General features: G+C 38.3%; 1 protein-coding gene across 3 annotated transcripts in view; it reads right to left on the bottom strand.

The window, feature by feature from the left end:
* The window catches only part of Utx (Utx histone demethylase), a 247578-nt gene that overhangs the window by 26741 nt on the left and 194401 nt on the right, over positions 1–26436 (bottom strand). For all 3 annotated transcript variants that reach the window (XM_083115210.1, XM_083115211.1, XM_083115212.1), the window contains 7 exons: positions 25444–25572; positions 22240–22465; positions 19664–19764; positions 15186–15345; positions 13666–13795; positions 10883–11014; positions 4964–6569 (listed from right to left, as the gene is read on the bottom strand). In XM_083115210.1, the coding sequence (XP_082971336.1) occupies positions 4964–6569; positions 10883–11014; positions 13666–13795; positions 15186–15345; positions 19664–19764; positions 22240–22465; positions 25444–25572 (2484 nt within the window). The remainder of the gene's footprint in view (positions 1–4963; positions 6570–10882; positions 11015–13665; positions 13796–15185; positions 15346–19663; positions 19765–22239; positions 22466–25443; positions 25573–26436) is intronic.

The following is a 26436-nucleotide window of genomic DNA, read 5'->3' as shown; positions in this document are numbered from 1 at the left end:
TTTTCCAGATTAATTTCGAAGACTCACTGCCTTCATTCACTGAGGATACAGAGCATCCCAGACTTATAACCAATTTTATGTACAGGCTGGTGTGAAAGTCACATTACACTTTGAAAATTACAAAACATGTTATTTTTCATGATGCATTACTTGACTATTTTGTGATCAAAATGTTTTTCTTCTGCATTAACACACAGCTGGAGTTTGTAATGGCCTTGTTAGTGATCGATAAAATTTCAACAGGACACATTTCTGTTGAAATTGTGATTAACGACAAACGTTCATGTGCGACTATTAAAAATGTAACAACCTAGAAGGTTTGGTTATGGAGACAGAAAACTATGCATGCATGGAGAACACAGTACCGTATCTATGTTTGTGGATGAGGAGCGAGTGGCTAATATAATATTGTATGTTTTTTAAACATAGCTTTATTCCTCTCAAAATAATAAGACTAATAAGAATGACTATGAGTGGTACTAAGGCACGAGGGAAAGTTTGTAGTAAACTGAGTGAAGAGTTTGAATTCAACACAGGAGTGAAACAAGGGGATGGCCTTTCGGCAGTATTATTTAATCTAGCATTGCACAAAGTAATAAATGTAGTTGACAAAAAGGGAACCATATTTGGAAAGTCCAGTCCAGTCAAATATGTGCATATGCAGATGATGTTACAATCATTTCTAGAACAATAAGAACACTTAAACAAATCTATGAGCAAATGGAAAGAGAAGCAATAAAAATAGGGCTCACTGTAAATGAAAAAAAGACAAAGTACACAGAAGCGCACCTCAAGATCTGCCAATTGGGAGAGAATAAGTTTGAGGGAGTTCCTTGTTTTAAATATCTGGGGACAATGGTATAAAGTGATAATGATATGAGTAAGGTAATAAAGGAAAGAATACAGGCAGGCAATCGTGCATATTTTGCAAATAAGCAGTTGTTTAGAAATAGACTGATCACAAGAAATACAAAGCTTAAAACGTATAAGACACTGGTACGACCAGTTGTCACTTATGGATCAGATAATTGGACTTTGAAACTGTCAGATGAAAATGCCCTCAGAATATTTGAGAGAAGAATATTAAGAAATATATATGGACCTGTGAAGGAAGATGACGACTGGAGAATAAGATATAATGCAGAGCTAGATGATTTAATAAAAGGCCAAGATATAGTGAGATTTGTCAAAGCCCAGAGAATAAAGTGATTGGGCATGTGGAGAGAATGATGGAAGACCGGAGGCCAAGAAGAATGTTGAAAGAAAAGCTTCATCATGCAAGAAGAAAGGGCAGACCACGACTTCGATGGATAGACGATGTCGCTGCAAACTTGCGGACAATGAAAATTAAAGGATGGAGGAGAAGAATTGATGATAGAGATTGGAATGGAGGCCGATTGTGGAGCAGGCCAAGGCCCACCAAGGGCTGTAGAGCCAGAAAGAGAAAAGAGAGAGTGAGACGTGTTACCGACTGAGCCACCGAGGCCACTCTAGAACCATTATAAAATTCAAGTACAATTCCCAGTTTTGAAAGTGAACTTTCCAAGGGTACTTGCAGATGGTTTTTTTTTTTCTGTTTTAACCTTATGTATTACCACTCCCCCCCCCCACCCAATATATTAACAATATAAAGGATCTGTGTAATTGCAAACACAAGTCACAAATGTTATGGGATATACTAATGTACGAAAAATTTTTACTTGTATATGAATTTCAAACTCAAATTTATCTAATCAACCATCTTCCGTCTAATAGATTGTTCTGCAAAGGATACTAAATGGATTGAATCATGTTTTATATTCCATGCAGCTTTCTTACCCTTCCTCGATATAAATAAAAGATAAACTGCGAAAAACTTGTCTCAGGGCATTTATAAATATGTATGTATAAATTCAATGAGATTTGGATTAATAAAAGTTGCAGTTTTTCACATCTACGAAGAAATATTCATGCATAATTCCCAGAGCAAATAATTCCTCATAAGTTTTGGACTTCAAGGAGGTGAGTAGCCACCCTGAGTAAGTATAGTTATGTGTAAGTAACTTGTGGCACCACTAGGAAAATACTGCTGTCAAACTATAAGTGTAGCTTTCACGATATTACTGCACTTACATTATTTTTTTTAGGAGCGTTTAAGTGACTACATGATAAAGGTTGTGCGAATTACTCACATGCGGACCGTGGCTACTCACACTTTTAAAGTTTCAACATTCCAAGGAGCAGTTTCTAATTGGGAAAACGGCATGGTAGTTTGACGGGTACCTATAATGGGTTTAAGATTTTTCTGTTTTTAACCATACATCTTTTACGAATCCTATATCCTGAACCTATGGAGAGTTCGACGAGGTTATGATTTATACATAACCTAAACGTGAGCAGCCTGAGGAAGGGAGCAGTTGCATCCTGAAACGTCGCTGGAGTTACCTCGATACTCTCAAAACGTAAGTTAATATTATATTTATATATATATATATATATAGGCACGAAAAATCCTGGTCGCCATGGCGACTAAAATTTTTAGCCTGGCGACTGTGATCATTTGCTGTATTATGTACGAAATTTTGAAGATTCTTCATTCTTTGTTTCAGTGGGCGAGGTTCAGACTGAGGCTGTTCTACCACCTAACCCGTTTCATGGAGTATGGCCAATATTTAAGCACATGTTGCGTGCGTCTGTTGACAAAATTTCGACCTGCTAGTGTTGCCATTTACGGAGGATATGTCCCAAAAATGGCACTTTTTCACCACTCAACCCATAAAATCGCCAGTCAAAAATCTATCAAATGCTGCACATCATCAAAATTGGTCCCAAATGACAGATTGACATGGCATCAGACATCTAATTATGACCCCTTGATAATTTCTTACATATTTTTCTCACTCACAAATGCATTTCTGGAAAAATTTTAACACTGCCTTTTGCCAGTTATTTATCTATCTAATTTTCTGTGTTGCTTAAACTGATAATTGTTTAGCTTTGAAAAATATCTCAAATGGATGAGGCTTTATAATGCAGGAAACCATGTGTAAATATCTCTTACGGTTTTCAAGATAATAATTTTCAAACACAATATTTACACAGTTTCAACAGTCTTCTTCAGGCGATTACACAAATGTTGCATTTAAAACACATACAGTGGAACCTCGATTTTACATTTCTCAGGGGACCAAGCTGAAAAAACTTTAAATGTGGGAAAATATTATAGCATTTTACTATGTTGGAACCATCACAATTGAATGTATAAAGTGGGAAAAGTGTAAAATCCAGGAACGTAAAATTGGGGTTTCCACTGTATGTGCCAGAAGCAGTAATAAAAAGAAATTAAAACTAATCACTTATTTTAAGTTATATTTTACATCACTTTTCTACCACTTTTGGTTAATTGTAGCAATGATGATGAGTGATGGATGTGATGAACGGACACTCACAAAGAACACCCATGCCGGGATTAGAACCCAGGGACCCCTGGCATCGTAATGTATTGTGGTAACCACTGCACCACACAGGTCGGTTGCTTAAATATGGAAATGCAGTGGCAAGACCATTCAAAGCAAATCTTGTACTTGAGGAAATTACGTATGAAAACATTACAGAATGATAGTTTTTCTTTATGTACGCATTGCTTGCATTGTAGAATTATATTCCTGTAGTTTACGGTTATTACAAGCATAAGAAAACAGTTTTTCGTTGTGACGTTTCATTTGAGAGAAGCATTTGATTAAAAAGAGAAGGGTTTTAAAAAGATTGACGGGAAACATAGAGTTGAATGTCTGGGAAGCTTTGTTCATTGCAGAGGAACACTGGAATAAATTAAATAATGAAAATGGTAACATAGATCCAGTATGGAGTTTTCTTTTTCACAAATGGAGTAAGCCACCATCTTTAAAATGTAATGTAACAGAAAACATCAAGAGACTTTGTGAAAACAATGATGAATTTGAATTACCTGATGATATTTGGGATTCATAATTTTGAATAAAAAATAATGTGATCATTTTTTTTTTATCTGAAATAAAAATAAGACTGCTTCTGTTCACAGTTAGGTTGCTATATTACAACAATGTAACATTGACAACATCCATTATATAACGGACTCTTTTTGTTCAAAAAATTGCTAACCATTGTTATAACTGTTTCTTTAGTCAAAATGAAAATACATGTCTGATGAAGGGAGCATGTGTTCTCCTGAAACGTCACAACGAAAAACTGTTTTCTTATGCTTGTAATAACCGTAAACTACAGGAAAATTATTAAAGAATGTACTTAAAGAACTAAATTCCATAGTGCAACCACCCTTTAAGGGCCCACAGCACCTTATTTTTTATTGGGTGACTCATGGTCAGCACATCTGGTTCCATCACCACGATTTTTCTGGCTCTTGAGACCAGAGGCTGCTACTTCTATTCAAGTAGCTCTTCAATTGTTCTCGTGATGTTGGTTCAACACTGAAATTTAGGGGGCTCCTTCCGGGAATCGAACCTGGGACTTCTCGCACCAAAAACAAGAACAGGGGGGCCCAATAAGCATTTATCAAGATTAAAATAGTTATTTTTTACTATTGATTGATTGATTGAATTATTTTACTTCACTTTTCTGCCTCTTTTAGCTAATCATGAAGATGAGGACGTAAGATGATAAGACGAAAGGGCATTCACAAACAAATATGGACAACACAACACATGCCCCATGGGCGATAATACTGGCCCCAAGTCCAGATGCCATAGCCTCGCTGGTCTGCAAAATGCAGTCCAGGGTGTACTACATGGAAGGAAGGTTGGGTTGACATTTGGGTGTCCTTGAAAAGGATCACCCTTTATTACTATTTTAACTATAAAATTTCTTACATGTATCGGAGTTACATATCAAAAAGTCACTTGTCACCACTAATATTAGTAAAAAACAATAAATAACATTACAAGTTGTTACTTCCAAAAACTGCTGCTAATGTAAAATTGTATCTTACCCAGTTTCAAAGCTGCAGCCATACCACGAACTACTGCAATGGGATGCTGAAGACAAAATTCCTGAAGCTGGGGACTAAAGGCATCCTTCTTGTTCTCCAAGTACACACTGGGCGTCGGAGGAAGCAACTGTTCCCTCGTAAGCTTTACATTAGGTGGATCTGGAGGCTGAGGCGGTGGCGCTTTGTCCGACAATATGCTACCATTGTTTACTCCGTTCAACCCTTGACCCTTGCAGGAATCTAGCACTTCCTCAGCCATCATGTCTATGCTGTAGTCCACTTCACTGGACTCTGCTTCGCACTTGAATGGTTCCATTTTCGGCATGAGCACAGTGTTCACTTTCAACTGAGGCGTCGTGGTGGACGTGACGATCGGCGGAGATTCCGTTTTCATCTTAAGGCTCGTGGGGGCAGGCGTTCCGCTCGGACTGCTGGAAGAATTCGGAAGCGTGGACGTGGGAGTTGAAGTCACTTGCGGCTGCTCCGGTCGCGGGCTTGGAGTCGTGCTCGATGGCATTAACGATGTACCGTTCAACGGCGACTTGTCGACGTGCGAAATGAGATTGGATGGCGAAAACGGACCGGAGCTTAGCTGGCTCACGACGTCGCCTTCGGTTTTCGCCAGCTCGTCACTTAATTCTTTCTGGTCCAGATCCAAGTCCGAATTTTCAAAGTGTTTCAGGAGATCTTCAGCGAATGAGGTAGTAATGTCCTTTTGCGAAAGCAGAGCATGCAGTTCTTGGTCGCTCACAGGAGTCGTGTTGCTAACATTTATATTATTGAGATCCTTTGGTAAAGCTGAGTTATTCGAAAACTGATAGTTCTGACTGGCGTCACTAGAGGGGACAGATACCTGGGGGAACCCGATCGGACTCTCGACACCTCTCGTCGAATTATAAGAATACTGTGTTCCGGAGACTGGCTGCAAATTGCTTTGCGGAGGAACTGCGTTTGAAATGGATTGCGGCTGAGAATTTGGACTATTAAGGGCATTAGAGGTCACTCGGTACGGTACACTACTTGTTGTAACCTGGTTTTGAGGTAGGTCCGACTTGTAAGGCACACTCTGGGTGGTCGCTGAGGTCACCACGTACCCACCATCTGCACCTTGACCAACAAAACTTGACGTCTGGTCCCTCGCTTGGTGTTGCGTGACGGGGTACGCAGGGTGCGTCTTGATCACCGCAGCCTGGTTCCCGTACCCCGGGCCAATAGTCCGCTGAACCTGACCACCTATTTGGTGACCAATGACGTTCGGTTGACCCACAAACTGGGAGGAAGGACGTGCACGCTGCTGCGCTTGCTGAAGTTGCAACGACACTGGCTGAGCAAGTTGCGGTTGCTGGGGCGCTGCTTGTTGCTGCTGCTGCTGCTGTTGTTGCTGTTGCTGCTGTAATCTCAACTGCTGCTGATGTTGCTGCATGAGCCTGTACTGGTGCTGGAGTTGCTGCAAGAGAGACTGCTGTTGCGGATTCAAGTTCGCCTGGTTCTGCTGGAGACATTGCAACATCTGCAGCTGCTGTTGGCTCAGGTAGAAGGAAGGGGTTGTCCTCTGCTGCGGAACAGCCATGCTTCTTGGTGGGCTTGGCTCTGGTATGTCTGCAGGCTGTAATGTGAAACAGTGCAATGTATGAGTAATTATACAAAATTTGACGACAAACATTACACTGCAAAATTTATTTATAAAAAATATATGAACAATTGTGTTAAGAACGCAGTGTACAGTTTTTTCACATTCTATGTAGTAACTAGGATTTTAAATGGGCACTTGTCGAAGTATCTGTTTCTTTAAAGTACAATAAGGTGTGTTACTTACAGTAATATAATTGCACAAAGTACATGAATGGAAAGAAGAATGGTTGACTAAAATATATATTGGACCACAAAATGTCAAAATAAAGTTCTGATTAGTGAAAACCTTACAGATAGTGTTTCTGTTCTTCATAAGAAATACATGGGAGTCTTGCACCTTCATTGATATATTTAGTAAAGTTTATTTACAAATATAGTTTCTAATGCCACATGCTGAACATGTTTGTCTTATTCATAAGAGAGCATGAACAAAGCACGGTTAGTGGCGGATCCAGAAGTTACAGTGGGGGGAGGGGGGGTCAAATTTCAGTCGGGTACCTCAACTCGCAGAGAATCAATCTAGCCTACACTTGCACTGTTCTGTATATAGTAGTAAAGCAGAAACCAAGCAGACTTCCATGTTCTACAGATCAGTGTATTGTCTTGCAAAAATATGGGTCCAGGGCTGGAATATATTGTTGTTGAATTTGATTTTTGTTTAAATTCGACTGAACGCACAGATGGGCTAATCGGGACTGGATTTGCAGTTTAAAGTTGAGTACCAATGCCGATGTACTCACCGATAATTTTTGGAAACGATACCGATGCCGATATTTAACTGATTCCGATACATAAAGATTATTAAACAGAAATGGGATGTTATTTTCTGCATGACCAAAATAAATTTCGTATGTACATTTCTATTGCATATCATATGTATATACATATATTCTCAAGAGATGTGAACGTACATTTGCATCTACAAAAGGTTATATGAACCTAGAGATTTAACATTAGTACACAAGCATTTCTTTGAAATGCAAAATGAATTCCTGTTCTGCCAGATTCAACTTCAGAAATACGAGATTTGGAAGCACTTCAGGAAGTAACCTACTTCTTCTCTTATCGCAAATCTGTTCAGCAACACTGAACACTCAATCACTGAATATTGATGCAGCAGGTATGCCCAAGCATTTTCTCAGCACTTGCTTCAGGTTTGAATACTCCCTTTTGAATTTCCAATACAACAGCAGATATGAGGGATAAATGGTGGCCTTACTTTAATAGTAGCACATGGCCTTTGTTCTTCTGGGATATTTTGTCTAGTAAATATTACTTATGAACGATTAGGTAATCGTAGGACTAGTACATTGATTTCCGCTATTTACAGGAGTAATAATAAATCCAGATTGGTTAAAAATTCAATTCATCTCAATGTACTGTTTTATTTCCGATTTTGAGTTAGGTTGGTCCTCTGAATGAGAGTTTGCAATAATTTTATAACAAAAACTCTACAATAATTATGAATCATAACCTAATTGTCAATAAATCTTACGAAACTAGAATATAAATCTTATTAGAAGGTAAAACTCTAGTATAATCTGTACCGGTTTAAATATCGGATTTCTGCCAATTTTCATACATCTGTAATCGGCTTCGGCACATCCCTACTCTGAATAGATGGCTATTGTAGTTTTCATAATTCCTTCAATTTCCACCCTAAACTGAATAATCAGATATGAGGAATAAGGTGCATAAGCAAAGAAAACCAAAACACATTCTCTGAAGGAGTCTCGGGTTCTATCCTCTTTTGAGGTATTTTGCAAAGTGGTTCGGATCCAAATTGAAACAATAGGCTCGGTTACGATTAGCCTATCATGAGCATAAAGTCAGTTTATATCAACATTTAAAAATTACTCTCAATCCTAATAAAACTCTGTTAACAGACAGAACATTTGAATCATCAAAAATATTAGGTATAATAATATATCAAAAACCTGGCAGATCCGTTCCTGAGCACAGTTAAGAATAACACCAAAATTATGATGTTTAACCGGCTTCCCACTGTATAGTGGATGTCCAGGAATAAAGCAAATTTCCATCTTGTCATTTAAGTTACTATAAGTTTTAACTGTTCTAATGATTTCTCGAACACCCCTTCCACTTTTCCCTTTGCGCAGACCAAGAAACAAGGACTGTCCTATGAAAAAGTATATGTTTCAATGACGTGTTCAGAAAGACCTAATGCTTTTCATTATTATTTTTAATGTATCTTAAATGGTTGTTTCATTCTGTCCTTACTGCACTTTTGCACTAACCAGTATATTTTCTTAATGATTCAAGACAACATAGCATCTTGCATTTGACAGTGGAAAACACAATTTTCATTCATTATAATTTAAGCACAAACAACACACAAAAATCACTATTAGTTGTGGTATTTCACAACTAATAAGTAGACTTTGATTTTTAGGTCCTAAAAAGTGTGCTTTTAGGTTCCTAAAATAGGCTCTAAAAATCCTAAAATAGGTCCTAAAAATCTTAAGGTAGGCTCGAAATATCTTGAAAAAAACTTAAAATAGTTCAAAATTTCTGAATAATGCTGATTAGGTATAGTCACCGGCCATGAAAATGGGACACCCATATCCTGAAATACGCACTACCTTGCATAACGTTATGTGTGTCACCTACCCCTATGGCGATGGCAGAACTAAACATTGGAAATTTGGTATTAAGATCCCCTCTTTGCCGTACAGTTAGGCAATAATCTGTTTTCATGTTATCTACAGTCAAGCTCCGCAATTTTATCTGTGAGGATCATCTTATATACTGAAAATAATATTTCAACAAAAACATAGTCAGTGGTACAAAATTCAATGCTGAAATGTTAGTTTGCAAGGCGTGAATGCCACAAAAGCACGGATGTGATGCGAAAGTGACAGTGGCACCAGAAATTTTGCCTTCTTTGTACTTGGAGGAAGGGAAATCGACAGAGAGTATGTTTCAAACACGTACGTCATTGAATTTTCTCGTGACCAAACAAAGCAAATGCCTCTGTGTGACATAGAAGTCTGTAAAACGTTTAAAAATATATAAAAACCTAAAAAATGTTCGATTTCGGCACACAAACCTAAAATAGGTTCTAACAAGCAAAATAGTTTTTTTTAGACACTATAAAAGTTCATCAGTTGTTGAGTTTTTTAACGAAACGTGACATAACTTATTATTTCTTGCATACCTGTAAAGGAAGAAATAGGTTAAAAACCTAAAATTCGAGGTCTACTAATAAGAGTGAGGAGGAAGCAATTAGTTGAAGTGGCCAGGTGATGTCTTCTGAAAGCCACAGAAATTCTTCGACTAATGAAAGTGCCATATTTAATCATGTATAATGTGCACTTCATTCCAAAATTTTTGCCCCCAAAAACTGTGGTGCGTATTATGCACGGAATAATTCAGACACACAACATGAAACCGTACAGGGTCGGTCATTCCATGATTTTGGGACACTTGCATTGATTTTTCATGTTTACACAACCCTATCATGTTATATATCGTTGTAAAGCTTGAATCCTGCAGTTTCTGAATACGGAAACAGTATTCCGTACAAGATAACGATACTAATGTGAAATGCGGTTGAAATAGTTCATCAATAAATGAAGAAACGTTCTCATTTTTATGGTACTTTGGATGAAAGAAAACATAAGGAAAAAGACAATAAAAAATTAAAATGTATTACTGGCAAAATATTATGACATACATGGAGTGTGTAAATTCCTTAATGGAAGAAATCTTGTGCTGCTAACTGCTATTTGGAAGGTCCTGAATGTGCCTCGTATAAAAGTTACATTAGTCACGGAAAGAAAAAAGTATATATTTTGAAAAAGATGGAATAAGTAATTGAATAGGTATGATGTCATTCACTCTTGATCAGCATAGCAACAGATTTACAACCTACAACGAAGCAAGTAATTTCTTGAAACTGGATTGTACTGCACATTATATACAGGATATAATTTTTGTCACTTTTACCCATCCAAAACCAGAGTGCGCATTATACACGTGTAAATACGGTAATCACAATGCACGATATCAGCTTGAAAAAGTTTGTAAAAGAATCTGCACATCAACAAGTTGCTGTCAGAGAGAGAGAGAGAAGGGGGGTAGAGAGAAAGAGGGAGACACAAGAGAAGGGAGAGAGGGAGGAGAGAGATAATCATGATTTTGAGTGCAAGAGAGCATGAATTTTCATGGATGACAGCTCGAGGGTGTTACATTTAAGAAATCAAAACCCTTCACAAACAATACTGGAAAGAATATTTAGTTTCTTAACAGAGGTAAGGCCCCCACCTTAAATCTCTTTGCCGCATTTCCTTGAGAACCATGCACCGCTGATTGGACAGGGTATGGCGGTGGTGGCCCCTGAGGCGGATGTCCATTTATACCATTCGTAACAGCTCCACCATGGAACTGTTGGGTCCCCTGCAAAGAGATGGTTTAAATGTTGCAGAATTACGATTTGCACATGTTAATTGTGTATAATATGTGCCTAGCAATTAAGTTTGGGCCTATACCACTTTCAACTAATACACATACCGATGCTGATACTCTTGATTCCCACAGATATTGATACTTGTGCTTGGAAATTGTAAGAATTAAAAGTTTTTAAAATACAGATTGATATTAATATGTAAGCATTCCAGTGTAATTATATGAATAAATTTACAAGAGTTTTGTTTTAAAACATTCAAAAATTTACATGAAAATATTAAAATTAGGGATGGGCAGATACGAAATTTTGGCCCATACCGATAAAGTACCGATATAAAATTTACCGATACCAATAACCGATATTCTACTGATCCGATATAAAATTCAAAATGGTCCTTGAAGAACCTGAAAGGTTCATTGACCTCCTTAATAAATGTGTGTTTCAAGGTGACTGCAGTGCAAAAGAAGTTGCTGCATATATAGACATATACTTTCTTTTTTAGAAATTAGGGCATGGAGATTATCCATAAAAATTACAACAAAACAACAGAATTTTGCACTAAATTATCAGATACTTTTTGATATATTGGATCGGCAAAATAATCGGTAATTTTAAATAAATAATAATAAATAATAAATAAACTGATACACCGATATGCCTATATCGGCCGATACCGATAGAGTACCGATTAATCGGTCCCATCCCTAATTAAAATAGATGTCATTTAATCCCAAAACCCATTTTCCCCCCAACAGTGGTGCAAAGTAAATTATATATTTAGCATAATTTCTAGGATAATTAGACTGCAAAAATTGCATTTCATATTTGCAGACCCCATCATATACCCAAACTCCAAAAAATATTGCTTAGTATTGGCAATTAAATTTCAGTGGGCACATTTAAATACTGGTACTTGAACACCATACGCATCAGTATTGGTGGAGGGTTGTGAAGAGCACCAACAGCATTGACTTAGCCCTAGAACGACCTAACATGTTAGAAAACATGACATCTGGAAAAAATTGTGTATTGGAACCATGAAGATTGAATGCAACTATAAGATTCTGAAAGCATCAGTGATAATTCTGGCCTTTAATGCATTCGCTACCTAAATCTGATTAAAAGACATAAAATTGCCATTTGTGCTGTATCTGGAATTTTCTCCATAAATAAATATGACCTAATACAGTCATAAAAATTGCTATGCTCTAGATTTCCTTAATTCTCAAATTTGCAGAGAAAAATTCAGCATGCTAATCAACATAAATACAATGGCACAGTCTATTTTGTTAGGAATGACCACGGATGCAAGTTTGTCATGCATTAACTGGTCGACTTCAATGGCAAAATAGAGGATACGACTTGTAGTTGACTGCAAACGGGGAAAGAAGTTATGTGAAAAATCATATTTGTTCCTTACGTTACAAAAGTAACTGCCATTAAAAAACAGAATTAACACACATTTATATATATATATCAACAGATTTTTATTATCTTATTATTTAAGAGCCACGGTAGCTTAGTCGTTAGGGTGTCTGATTACCATGCGAGAGACTGGGTTCGATCCCCGGTGGGGGAAAACCAGATTTTATTCCACATCTTTAAGTGGCTCCAGTGCCCAGCCAGCATCATATAAAGTGGGTACCTGGAGGAAACTGGGGGTTAATGCAGCCAGGCATGTGATGCTGATCACTTCACCCCCACCTTTGGCCGTGATCAAGAAAGTGTGTGGTCTTAAGGCTTGATTGGGCCTCTGGCAGCCGTTATGGTGATTTTTTTTTCAAAATTTCCTCTCCATTCGAAAAACCGCTCTGATATTCCAAAGCTGAAAATTTACATCAGCTTAGAATTTCTTCTAGAGCATTGACGTGAATTTTTGTGGAGTTCGCTTTCACTGTTATCTAGATATTCTACATAATCGCGGAACTGTTGAGAATATCTATATAATAATGAAAGCAAATTACACGCAAATTCACGTCAATGCTCTAGAAGGAATTCTAATCTGATGCAATTTTTTCAGATTTTGGAATATCACAGCAGTTTTTCGAATGGAGACGAAAATTTAAAAAATCGCCCTGACGGCTGCCAAAAGCCCAGTCGAGCCTCAACTCTACACCCCTTATACACCTTCATGGCGTAGTGCAAAGCACAGGGGAGTACTTTACTTTTTTATTAACAGACCTTAAAAAAGTGAACAATAATAACGAACCAAATGTGCACAAGTGAAATATTACACATCTTTCTACCTACTTGCCCTCTCATATTTGTATTTATCCACTTGAGTTAGGGAATGTTTCTCAACGAGCGCTGGTATCAATTGTGTCGGGCCACAAGAGGTTCTACTGAAATTTGTCATATTGTTTATGCAACAATTTTCACTAACAAATATTTATATTCGTCAACAAGCCTAGACATATTCTCTGTATCATCATGCCATAATTTATTTATTAAAATTTGATTTCCAGTGTACATGTTAATGTCTAGTGTTTAACGAAGTAGAAAAGTATTTACGAATCAAACTGTTTGGATCGGGGCATCGACTTTACTGTGCCACGGTCTCAGGAAGGTAGGAGAATTGAAAATCATGAGCACTATTCTTCATTCAACCATAAATTAAAATGCAAGTGAAGGAGACAGCTACCTGAGTATAACCCTTCTGGAACACCCCTGGCCGCTGCTGAACCAAGGGGTTCTGCTGCTGCTGCCTCGATGTCATCTCCGCCGAGATTGGAAGATTCCACGCTTCTTCAATGGATGGTAGTTGGCGACGCCTGCAGAATGGCAAAACATCAAACATTATTATGTTCTTTGCAAGTAACTACAGGAGAAAAGAAATCATTTTTTTTACATTCTGTGCCAATTATACGCAAAACATATCACAGCACCAATGCCAAAACTGGAAATGTGCAAATTTAGACTTTTAGTGCAGTTTGATATTATTATTATTATTTTTAATGACTTGAGACCAAATAAAAAGTCATAAGTAGGTACATATTTTACCGATGACAACATTTATTCCAATGTATAACCTGTTTTCTTTCAGAACCTTAAATATTAAAATGCTTTTATCTCGAAGTAAGATTTAGCACATTCGTGGTTTTGGCACTGGTGTGACCAAATATTGCACACCTTGAAATGATAAGGAAGATTATGTGCATAAAATTTACATGTCCTGCTTCACAATTATGTTTCATGCATTTTGCCATATAAAATTCCCACATAAAACATAGAGGAGAGGACAGAGAGGAGGCAGAGGGAATTTCAATCTAGCACATGGATTTCTTCACCAAGTCAGGTGCAAAATCAAAACAATGAACAAGGGAGGCAGCACATACAGGGTGACAATTAATGAACTATATGAAATAAAACAGTCATAATTTCTGAACGGTTCGCGTGATGACGTCCAAACTGCATGGCTGACCACAGGGCATGATGGGAATCGTATGCGCATGCGCACACAACGTGTTGATGTCGGCCATTTGCAAGTGAAAATGTCACGGTACAGCGTGCAGGAGCGTATATCACTTGTGAAGGCCTATTATGCGAGCAATAACAGTCCGATTGCGGCGCAAAGGAAGATTTGGACTGAGTACAAGTTAATGAGAGTGTTTGATGTCCAGGAGGAATATTTTGGGAACCGCATTCTGGCTCTGGGATACCCAGAGGCCACTGGAAGGGGACTTGCTTGGCTGCCATATTCCCCGGATCTGAACACATGAGACTCATTTTTGTGGGGCTATGTTAAGGACAAGGTGTACAGAAATAACCCCGAAACCATTGCCGAGCTGAAAACTGCCATTCAGGAGGTCATCGACAGCATCGATGTTTCGACACTTCAGCGGGTCATGTAGAATTTTGCTGTTCATCTACGCCACATCATCGCCAGAGATGGCAGACATATCGAACATGTCATAACCTAAATCCGAATGTCTGTAGTGCCGTTTACATGTGCAATACAGTTTGTGTACTACGTGGTTTGTCACTAATTTCCGTTTTATTTCATATCGTTCATTAATTGTCACCCTTTAAGTAACTAATTTTTACTCAGTTAGACAATGTTTCCAACATATCAAATTCTAACTTTTAGGTCGAGTTGTTTATCTTGCTACTACAAACAAGTGCACATTACAAGGCAAAAATATATCTACATGGGCTACTTACTTGCTCGTTACACTTGGCATCGGGGCGTTGGCAAGGTGCGTCTGGAGGAACTTAATACGTTGACTGAGGTTTGGATTCATAGGCTTGCTATTCCCACGAGTAGCGTTCACATAACATGCAAAAGCATCACGTGGCTGGCTACAACTTTCATACAATATCCCTGTAAGAGCAACAACAACTGTAAGTAAAGGCAACATGGTAATGTAAAACAGTGAATAACAGAGAAAAATGGCCCTCAAACCATTAAAATTTTCAGCAATAACAAAAAACCAATGTTCAAGAACCAGGATTATCTTGTCAGCACAATATATAATAATAATAACATATAAATAACTCATGGCTCCACAGCCCCTAAGGGCCTTGGCCTATCTCCCGACTGCCAGTCTCCCTCCCACAATCCTACCTAGAGGTGTGGAGATCTTCAACCAGTAATGGGGTGACATGAGGTCTGCATGTCAAACCCCCAGCCGTTCGTTGTAGGAGATATCCATGACTGGGTTATGCTACTCACTTGTAGCTCCCCAATTTCCTCATGATGGTGGGTTGCCACCGGTACTATACACAGGCTGAAAACCCAGACACTGAACCCAGCCAGACTCAAACCCATGCCGTCCCGCAGTCAGGAGCCGAAAGCCTCAACCTTTACTGGCCCGAAGATACCATCAAAAGTAAGGTCATACTGGCCCGATGATTACAAAATGAATGTGCTTTTTGGACCTTCATACTCTTATGTTTGGGTGGAAACTCTGACACAGGTCTGGAGCAAGCCTGGGAAATTCACATTTATGACCCCCCCTTCCCCCATCCACCCTCTCCCCAACATATCCATGCAGAATATAAAAAAGGAAAGTTAAAAATTTGTACCTACGTATGTGAGTATAGTGCTCTTATTGTAGAACGACGTTTCAGAGATTGACTATCTCTTTCCTCAGGTTCGTATAAAAACTAAGTACTTGGCATAGTACTGCGTCAAAAATGTAATATGAGGATTGTGGTTAAGGGTTGGTTAGGGTACATTTAAAATATTAAGTTTTTGCTATTAGAAGTACGTAAAAAACAAGCCGTTCCCTAATAAAACTTGTACAGTAGACCTATTCACAGGTAAAAAAGTTAAAAAAGTTAAAAATCTAAAAAAACCTGCATAAATCACAATGCAACCTGCAGGTTTGGCCTATCCTACCCAACTGTGCTTATCCATCCACATGAAGGTCAATTCACAACGAATATTTCCCCTCCCCTTAATTTTCTCGTTTCCCCTTATTACATCACAAATCCAACGTGAATTCACGTTCCTCTCTTGCAGCTTGCATAACTTCCGGAGTGACGTGGAAACCGATATTGGGTTCAATCTTCCAGGCTTTATCCCATTTTTTGAGGAAATTGATCCACCCTTCTTCCAAATTTCCTTCGTCCCTATTAAGATTATTCTTCCCCCCCCCTACAAATACTCGCTGTTTCATACACGTTTCTTCCTAATTTCCTCCCCTCTTTTCTGATTATCTCTTTTTTTGCAATTCTATGCCCACTTTCCAAAATGTGTTCTGAGAGACCCGTTTTGGGAACTTTTTCCCTTATGTCCTTTTCATGCTCGCTCCATCTTTTACCCATATTTCGGCCCGTCTGTCCTATGTACTCCTTCCCGCATTGGCATTCTATTCGATAAACCCCCTTCTGTTTTTCCGGTATTTCCCTAGTTGTCTTTCCTTTCTTATAATCGGTGAAGTATTTTTCTACATTCTTTGGTGCTTTCATCCCGCAAACGATTCCAAAATCTCTCGTTATTTTTTCCGATTTTTTCCGATACGGATTGATGGTAAGGGATGCCAACGTACTTTACCCTCCTATTTTCGATTTTTTCCACTTCTTTTTGATCCCCTTCTTTCCTAATAATTTTCCGTGCTCTCTCCGCTATCTTATCCATTTCTATATTTGTGTATCCGTTTTTTAATCCTGTTTTTCTTATCCACCGAATTTCGTTGTCTTTTCTTTTTCATTATTGCATAGTCTACCGGCCCTAATAAAAAAGTTAAGGAATAAGTTTTTCTTTGTTATTTCGGGGTGCGCCGATTCCTTGTTAATATATAAGTTCCCCGATAGGGGTTTATGATGTACTCCTGTTCTAATCCTATTCCCTTCTTTCAAGATACTAAGATCCAGGAAATTGATTTTTCCATCGCTTAAGTTTTCCCTAGTGAAGTTTATTCTTTCATCTTGTTTTTCTAATTCTTCAAAAACCTTGTTCAGTGCTACCCCCTTTCCTATAATCAAGATATCATCAACGTATCTCCCATAATATTTAATACCCATTCCTGTTTTTTCCAAAGCTGCCTTCTCAATGAAGTGCATAAAAATGCTCGCTACTATACCCGAAACGGGTATACTTATATATTAACAAGGAATCGGCGCACCCCGAAATAACAAAGAAAAACGTATTCCTTAACTTTTTTATTAGGGCCGGTAGACTATGCAATAATGAAAAAGAAAAAGACAACGAAATTCGGTGGATAAGAAAAACAGGATTAAAAAACGGATACACAAATAGAGAAATGGATAAGATAGCGGAGAGAGCACGGAAAATTATTAGGAAAGAAGGGGATCAAAAAGAAGGGGAAAAAATCGAAAATAGGAGGGTAAAGTACGTTGGCATCCCTTACCATCAATCCGTATCGGAAAAAATCGGAAAAAATAACGAGAGATTTTGGAATCGTTTGCGGGATGAAAGCACCAAAGAATGTAGAAAAATACTTCACCGATTATAAGAAAGGAAAGACAACTAGGGAAATACCGGAAAAACAGAAGGGGGTTTATCGAATAGAATGCCAATGCGGGAAGGAGTACATAGGACAGACGGGCCGAAATATGGGTAAAAGATGGAGCGAGCATGAAAAGGACATAAGGGAAAAAGTTCCCAAAACGGGTCTCTCAGAACACATTTTGGAAAGTGGGCATAGAATTGCAAAAAAAGAGATAATCAGAAAAGAGGGGAGGAAATTAGGAAGAAACGTGTATGAAACAGCGAGTATTTGTAGGGGGGGGGAAGAATAATCTTAATAGGGACGAAGGAAATTTGGAAGAAGGGTGGATCAATTTCCTCAAAAAATGGGATAAAGCCTGGAAGATTGAACCCAATATCGGTTTCCACGTCACTCCGGAAGTTATGCAAGCTGCAAGAGAGGAACGTGAATTCACGTTGGATTTGTGATGTAATAAGGGGAAACGAGAAAATTAAGGGGAGGGGAAATATTCGTTGTGAATTGACCTTCATGTGGATGGATAAGCACAGTTGGGTAGGATAGGCCAAACCTGCAGGTTGCATTGTGATTTATGCAGGTTTTTTAGATTTTTAACTTTTTTAACTTTTTTACCTGTGAATAGGTCTACTGTACAAGTTTTATTAGGGAACGGCTTGTTTTTTACGTACTTCTAATAGCAAAAACTTAATATTTTAAATGTACCCTAACCAACCCTTAACCACAATCCTCATATTACATTTTTGACGCAGTACTATGCCAAGTACTTAGATTTTATACGAACCTGAGGAAAGAGATAGTCAATCTCTGAAACGTCGTTCTACAATAAGAGCACTATACTCACATACGTAAGTACAAATTTTTAACTTTCCTTTTTTATATTCTGGATTTGTGAGTAACACGCGACAAACCTATAAAATATATCCATGCAACATTTCCGAACAGAGTTTCATATTTTGGCTCATTATTCAACTTCTATGGCACTCAGGAACATGAAACATGTTTCATTCTCTTGAGAAACATCCGTTCTCCGAAAAGAATACATACTAAGGTTTGCGCCTTCTCTCCAAAATAGCGGGGCAATAGGGGGCAAATTTCAGATTTTTGTTTTTCCACTGAAATTTGGGGGTCGTACCCCCAAACCCCCCTTCGGTTCGGCGTTCTGAGTTGTACACGGTTGCATGCTCTGATGTTTCAGCTGCAAAACAAGACTTATCCGAAGTAGATTGCTCCCACAGTTCTAGAGTTATAACAATTTTCTGAGCAAAATGCAAATTACCCATTTTTCCTAAAGAACAGAGTTTCACATTTTGGCTTATTATTCAACTGGTATGGCATCCAGGAACATGAAACATGTTTCGTTATCTTGAGAAATGTTCACTCTTTCAAAAGAATACTAACGTTCGCACCCTCTCCCCAAATAGCGGGGGAAGAGGGGGTAAACTCCAGATTTTTATGTTGTTGTTTTTTTTCCATTAACATTCGGGGGTCGTGCAGGATATAAATATCCCATCCATCCACTAAAGGATAAATATATAAACTAAACTATACTTCCCGGTGCAGCCATTTGAGAGCTAACACTTACCTGCAGCTTCTCATTGGGTGATGCGTAGTTATACACCTTGAGTACATGTTCAACAGAGGTTTCCCGCTTCCCACAATCATAAATGACTTTGTTTCTTCCAACCTGAAATACACACTAGTTGTGATGCACTGAATTTCACGTACCTAAATTAGTCCACGCTGCGGTATGACTCTTATCCAATTGTACTGCGCATATGTAAGCCTGCAGTGCATCCATAGGCTGATTCTGCTGCTGATACAGAACCCTGAAATGTCAGCAAAATTCTTTCAGACAACTTATTAACATAACACACTGCAAATATCACAATACATATTACGTAAAAATAATTAAGCAATTAAAATACACAAATGTATGCATGTCACATTCTAATTTTTACTAAAGAACTTGTTCACTGCATCATATTGAATATTTGGACTCACAAGTTGAACAACGAAAGATTCAGCATTAAGAAACAGATCAGACAAAGATATGAAACTGGTAAAAGGATTATTAGTGTGTATTGGTTTTTGTGTTTTTTTTTTACTCTTCTTTGTGCTAGAATCTTTGTAGTATCTGCCATTTGTCACTTGCTTATTATGTGCACACTGCATCAGTTTATAACCTACAGCATTACCCTTTCTTGATACATTAAGTAATACATTAAAATTCTTTATCTTCTTATATTAAGTCGCCTTTCTACTTAATGGGTTAATTGTCATTATAAGGAATAAAGAGGAACTGAGGTAATGGACGATGGGACACAAACTTCCAAAAGAACATCTAAACCTGGGACTTCTAGCTTCATAGAACATTATACTAAAAACATTTTTTGATGTAATGTTTAGGGGAAACATGCTTCATTCTCTCAAAATGTTTCATCAAAAGAACATGTTTAAATGTTTGTAACAAACACATCCTAGAACAATTCCATGATGCAAATAATGTGTACATGCAAGAACTTATATGTGAACTCAATTTTGATTGCAATAATATTCCATATTCCCTCCAAATGTTTATCGAGATGAAATCACACTCTTCCTTGTTTAAAAGCAGAAGAGATATTCAGTGCACATGGTCCTGATATACAACAATTTCACCTCTTCTTGCACTTAAAAAAAATTTAAAAACATGTACCATAATTTATTTACCTTGACAAAAAAATGTCACACTATGCCAAATGTAACGTATGCATTACTACAATAAACTTTATCATAAACTGTATACACTTCCATGGATGCTGCCATTTTGTAGACGACAAATTTGCCTTGCGGGCCTCCACGATGGCGCAGTGGTAGTGTCGTCACCTTGTAATCAAGAGGTCCCGGGTTCAATACCTGGTGGAGGCACAAGTTGCTCGGATCCCACTTTAACCTTTAGGAGCACGATCGTCTCGATAAAGATGCTCTGTCAAGGTCATACTTTTTACATTATAACTTCGCTATTTTTGGCTAGAATTTCGATTTTCTTTTTTCATATTGTTGTTAACACATGTATTTAACAGAAATGATTGTTGCACGTTTTTTTTCTTTTCATGAAAATGGCGGGGAAAAGGAGACTTCTTTTTTGAGTCTTTTTTCAAGGGAAAAATTTTGCAGACAAAGGAAGGCGGCTTTGTTGTTCTAAAGCAATGCGTTTCCCTCACCCCTGGAAACTGCATTGTATATCGGTACCCGAGGTCAAAAGGACTGTTTTCCGTGTGGGAGCAAGCGGGGGTTGGGAGTTGGGGGAGGGGGAAGAGGGGTTGTTGAAACTGCGTTGTAATAATGTAAGTTCGAGTTGCGCTGAAGAAAAGCCTTTCTTCTTGAGCACAGTGTTTCACAAATGGCTACAAAGGTTACCCTGCATTGTCAAAAAATAGAATTTGGAAGTAGCTGCAAGAATTGGCACACTTTTGTCCATCTCTCTAGGCAATTAGCCTCTGAGCTACAGTCATTACAAGGTACCGCTGCATTTTGAAGCTTGAATCAGTGGCATGCTGACCATTCCTTTTGGGGGTACAACTCGCGCTACATTGGTCATACGATAATAATGCAAATATTTTTGTGTTCCTTACATGTCAGCGATAATTTCCATGTTCATGTCGACACTGTCATGTACTTTTTCCTTGGGGAAAGGGGGGGGGGGGGGGGATCCCAATTTTTTTCGAAATTTTGAGTTATCCCCCTGCCACATATATGCCGAATTTGCATAAATTTTATATAGTCTGAATCTCGGGTTCATTCTGCGTACAACGGTATATCACTCATCTCTCTAGGGCAATTAGCCTCCGATCTACACTCATTTAATTGAAAAACTCTGCATTTTGCTCAAAATCGGCTCAGGCATCATTTGAAAATGGCCTTGGGCTCCAAAACGTTAAACTGTACGTCCAGTCCCGAAAAAAAAACTCAACAAATTTTCCTTGACTTGCTTTGGCTACACGATGATCAGATCGTAAGCCACCAGAATGCCCAGAGACTCTTACTACAGCATGACATGACATGACATCACCTTCATATAGGAATTGTAGCATTCCTGGCGATGTGATTCGTACAAGTGTTGAACCTGGCTGGCAACCCGAAAACACTTGTTCGAATCACTTTCATCTACCCCCAATTAATACTTTTAGACCATCCACTAAATCCATTTTATCATTTCTTCATATTTATCCCTATATTCTTTGACAAGCTCACAACCTTAGATCCTTAGGATATAAGACAAACTAATAACAACAATAATAAAGATGAGGATTTGTCCTTACCCTATAGAGCACCAGGTGTCGGCATTTCCTTCCGATTTCTCTACCGAATTGCGGTAAGCAACGAAAGCTTCATGGACTTTCCCTACACTTGCATAACAACGACCAAGCAAGTACAAAGACTGGCCTGATTTCGGATCAGCTTCTATGGACTTATGTAGACAGCGGATCGCTACTTCTTCCCTGCGGATTTTCTCTCCCAAGGACTCAACAGAATGATACATCCATCCTGGAATGAATAACAATATATATAAATCCTTCAATCAACACCCTAACAGTATACTGCAATAAATTATCACCAATCACACCTCGCAGAGACAAAAAGTGATACTGGCCTGATGTTCGGCACTTTCACCCGCAAATGCTAACTGTATACCTTTGCTGACAAGCTCTTGTGGAAGTTGAAATTTATGTGATTGTTTTCTGGGGCATTATCTGCCACTTTAATCAGCACTAACAGTAAATGATTGTTAAACCTGTATATTTATCAACAACAACTTCCAAAATTGAAGTGTTTTATATAAAAAGAGGTTAATTAAAAAAATAAAATTTAAAAAAAAAAGGTGGGAAACAGAAAATGCTGACCAGGCACTGGAAGGGTAGTGGCAGTCGTGGTTATGTACAGGATCTCTCCCAGAGTTTGCAGAGGTGTCAGCGGATTACGATAATGGGTGGATGGACTGTGTATCGTCACAGTTGAATTTGGTAGTGCTTACATTTGTAAAGCAACACTGCAACATCTGCACATGCATTAATCTGTGCCGTGCATGAAATTCGAACAATCTGGATCTGGAAATGTTTTATTTCAAAAAGGTATGTAATTTCAAACATTAATTATATCATGTGGATATCGTAAAAGCCTAAATTACATGATGTAATTATGCAAATCTATGGGTACGTGTAAATATCGACCAAGTTACCTTGGTATTTTGTCAACAACTTATCTGTATAAAAAGGCACCAAATTGTGGACTTTTCATCCTTCTTTATCTGGTTGCAGTTAGGCTGGTATCACAGGGAGGACTAGCCTTACCTTCGGGCGAACAATAAACCGTTGATAACCTTGGAAGTGTTGCTCGATACAGATTTGTTAGCAGATCTGCATCAGTCAACTCAATCCAGGATTGCCAGTGATTGAGTTTTATTGTAATTGTGCCAAAGGACAAAAAATAGGACTTTATTGAAAGAAGTGTCAATAACCTTTCATTTCCAACTAAGGAAAGGTATAAATCCGACACCAGTGACCAGTCAAACTGAGAAGTCCGATTTGGGGTAACCCAGCTGTGACCAGTTACAGCCCCTAGAGGACCAGTGGAGGAGCATGACAACTGCTACCTGGAAGCCGTTACTGAAAGTGGTGCTGTGTGGATGGTGACAGCGAAATCCATGTTCTGGGTGGAAGAATGCTGTTGATTCTGAGATCCTTTGCCCCCATGTTAGGTAAAATCCACCACAGATGTTGGTGGTTATAGGTTCTATTTAAATAAAGGGCTGAGTAGGAGATACGAGGGGTGATCAGGTTGCTCCGACCTAACATAGAAGGAATGACGTTATGATTGATTTTTTATTTTGTTATTGTTTAGTGATCCTTTATATGCTTTCATTCTGAATTGCACTTCTGAGTAGCGTACAGTTTTCTTTTTACAGGGGTTTAACTGAGTGAAGTTGTGTCAATGTGCCAGAATGGAGAAAACTGAGGTGAGAGCGGTGATCAAATATTTTGTGAAGAAGAAGTGGACGGTATCCAAAATTCATGAGGACTTGGTGGATACACTAGGGGACACTGCTCCTTCATACAGTATGGTGAAGAGATGGTGTTGTGAGTTTAATTGTGGGAGAGTTGTGGGAGAGAGTCGTGTGAGGATGAACATGCAGGTGGAGCACCAAAAACTGTCATGACGACCGAAAACATTAATAAAGTCCACGATATCATGCTCAAGGATTGTCGAGTCACTATCTGTCATGTTGCTGAGATGTGTGGCCTGTCATATGGCACTGTGCAAAACATAATTACCCAGGAATTGCAAATGACAAAAATTGCTGCAAGATGGGTCCCTCGAAACCTCACCCCAGATCAGAAGCACACGCAAGTGTTCATCAGTCAAGAACTTCTTGACAAGTTTTGTGCTGATATAGACGATTTCCTTGCCCGATTTGTAACTATTGATGAAACATGGGTCCATCACTTCGACCCAGAAACAAAATCACAAAGCATGGAGTGGAAACACCTACATTCTCCACCAACGAAGAAGTTCAAGGTGCAAACATCAACCAAAAAGGTGATGGCCTCAATTTTTCTATGACTGCAAGGGTGTCCTTCTTGTGGACTATCTACAAAGAGTACAAACCATCACTGGCACATACTACAGTGACCTAATCAAGAAATTATGTGATTCCATCAAGAAAGAGAGGCGTGGGATGTTGACCCGTGGTGTGCTCCTTCACCAGGACAATGCACCTGTCCACACCTCATGCATTGCGAGGGCTGCTATCGCAGATGCATCGTTTGAATTGCTGCCCCACCCACCCTATTCCCCAGTGATTTCCATTTGTTCAAACATTTGAAAAATGACATTCGTGGGCAAAAAATTTCTGATGATTCTGAGGTGATAAGGGCTGTGGACTAATGGTTGGAGGACCAGTCGGAAGATTTTTCTTTGCAAGGTATCCAGGCGTTGGAGCAACGATGGGAGAAGTGCATTGAGTTGCAGGGGAGTATGTTGAAAAATAAAAAAAAAATTGAAACCCTATTGCCGCTCTTTCTATATTAGGGTCAGAGCAACCTGATCGCCCCTCGTATCTGTGATGTAAAATAAGTATGGCACAATGAAGCTATCAATATCTCAACAACAGCAAAGGACATGAAGATCAATTTGAAACTGATGTAATTTTTCATAGTTTGGAATATTGTAGTATCTTTCCGGCAGGTCTTTGGTGATACAGGTCAAAGATCCAGCTGCACTTTAAGGAAAGGGTGGACGTAAGGCTCCACAGACATTTTTAATTTCAGCCATAATGAAGGTGATGTGGTGAACATCGGACTTCCATAACTTGTCTCGAAAGGCACTGATCAAAAAAATTCCAACCCTAGATTATCCACCTCAGGAATCAAACATAGCAGCCAGCAGATACCCTAACAGCACATACAATGCTTAAAGATGCATATGCAAGTTTGTATGAATATTTTTCTATCTATCTTACCACTTACCTAGCTGACGACAAATATCAGCCTTGAGGTGTGTTGGCAGTTCTTTTTCCTGTAGTAGTTGTTCATAATGTTCTTTGGCAGTCTTATATTTTCCCTGGACTTCATACAAATGAGCAACATGAAAACGAACTGCAAATATAAGAAATGGAAAAACATCAATATTAAATCACAAACTACATGTCTGCAGAAAAGTAAGAGGCAAAATAAACTTAAAACTAAGTATTCCTATCTTAAACATTAATTATTTTTCACTATTTTATCATTCAAATATTATATTAAGCATAATCCACACTGGTACAGTCACGGACACTGCCGGCTTGTAATGAATACATTGACTTTCAATGGAATAGTTACAAGCCGGCAGTGTCCGTGACTGTACATCAACGAAGGTCTTAAATTCAAATTGTAAACATTTTTTTTTTCAAAATTATGCATTATTTGTAAATGAAGTGTGTACATATAATTATGGTAATATTTATATATTTGAAGTAAGTATACCAAATATGCAAAAAAACAATCCATTCACGTATTTTACCAAATTTTACATGAACTCATAATTTTCATAACATGTCATAATTCAAATGAAATCATGCACATAACTGTACAATTAATGTTATTGTATTTCCTCACATTCCTTTCTTTCTTCTTCTCTGCTGTTGTAATTGGTAAATACGTATGTATTTTAGCTACTGTGTGCACACCTAATTTAATAATAGATGTATTACAGAGGATAAATAAATAACACATGTATGCAAAGTTGTGTTAGGCAGGGAGACAAAAATTTTCATAGCCAGTGTAAGTCGACATTATGCTCAGAGGTTAACTGGGACTGGATATAGAGTATAAAGTGGAATTCGACAAGGGACCCAAACCGATAGTAAACATAATATGCAATACATAAAATTAAAAATAATAATTATTCAGTTCACTGTATGAAGTCTCTTACAGAGATTGTTTAGTGAACACACAAAATGCACACAAGCTATGGCAAAG

This window comes from Lepisma saccharinum, chromosome 30 (assembly GCF_977018435.1).
Source record: "Lepisma saccharinum chromosome 30, izLepSacc3.1, whole genome shotgun sequence".
NCBI lineage: Eukaryota > Metazoa > Arthropoda > Insecta > Zygentoma > Lepismatidae > Lepisma > Lepisma saccharinum.
Note: the sequence above shows the minus strand (reverse complement) of the source record. Positions and strands in the feature narration are given on the sequence as shown.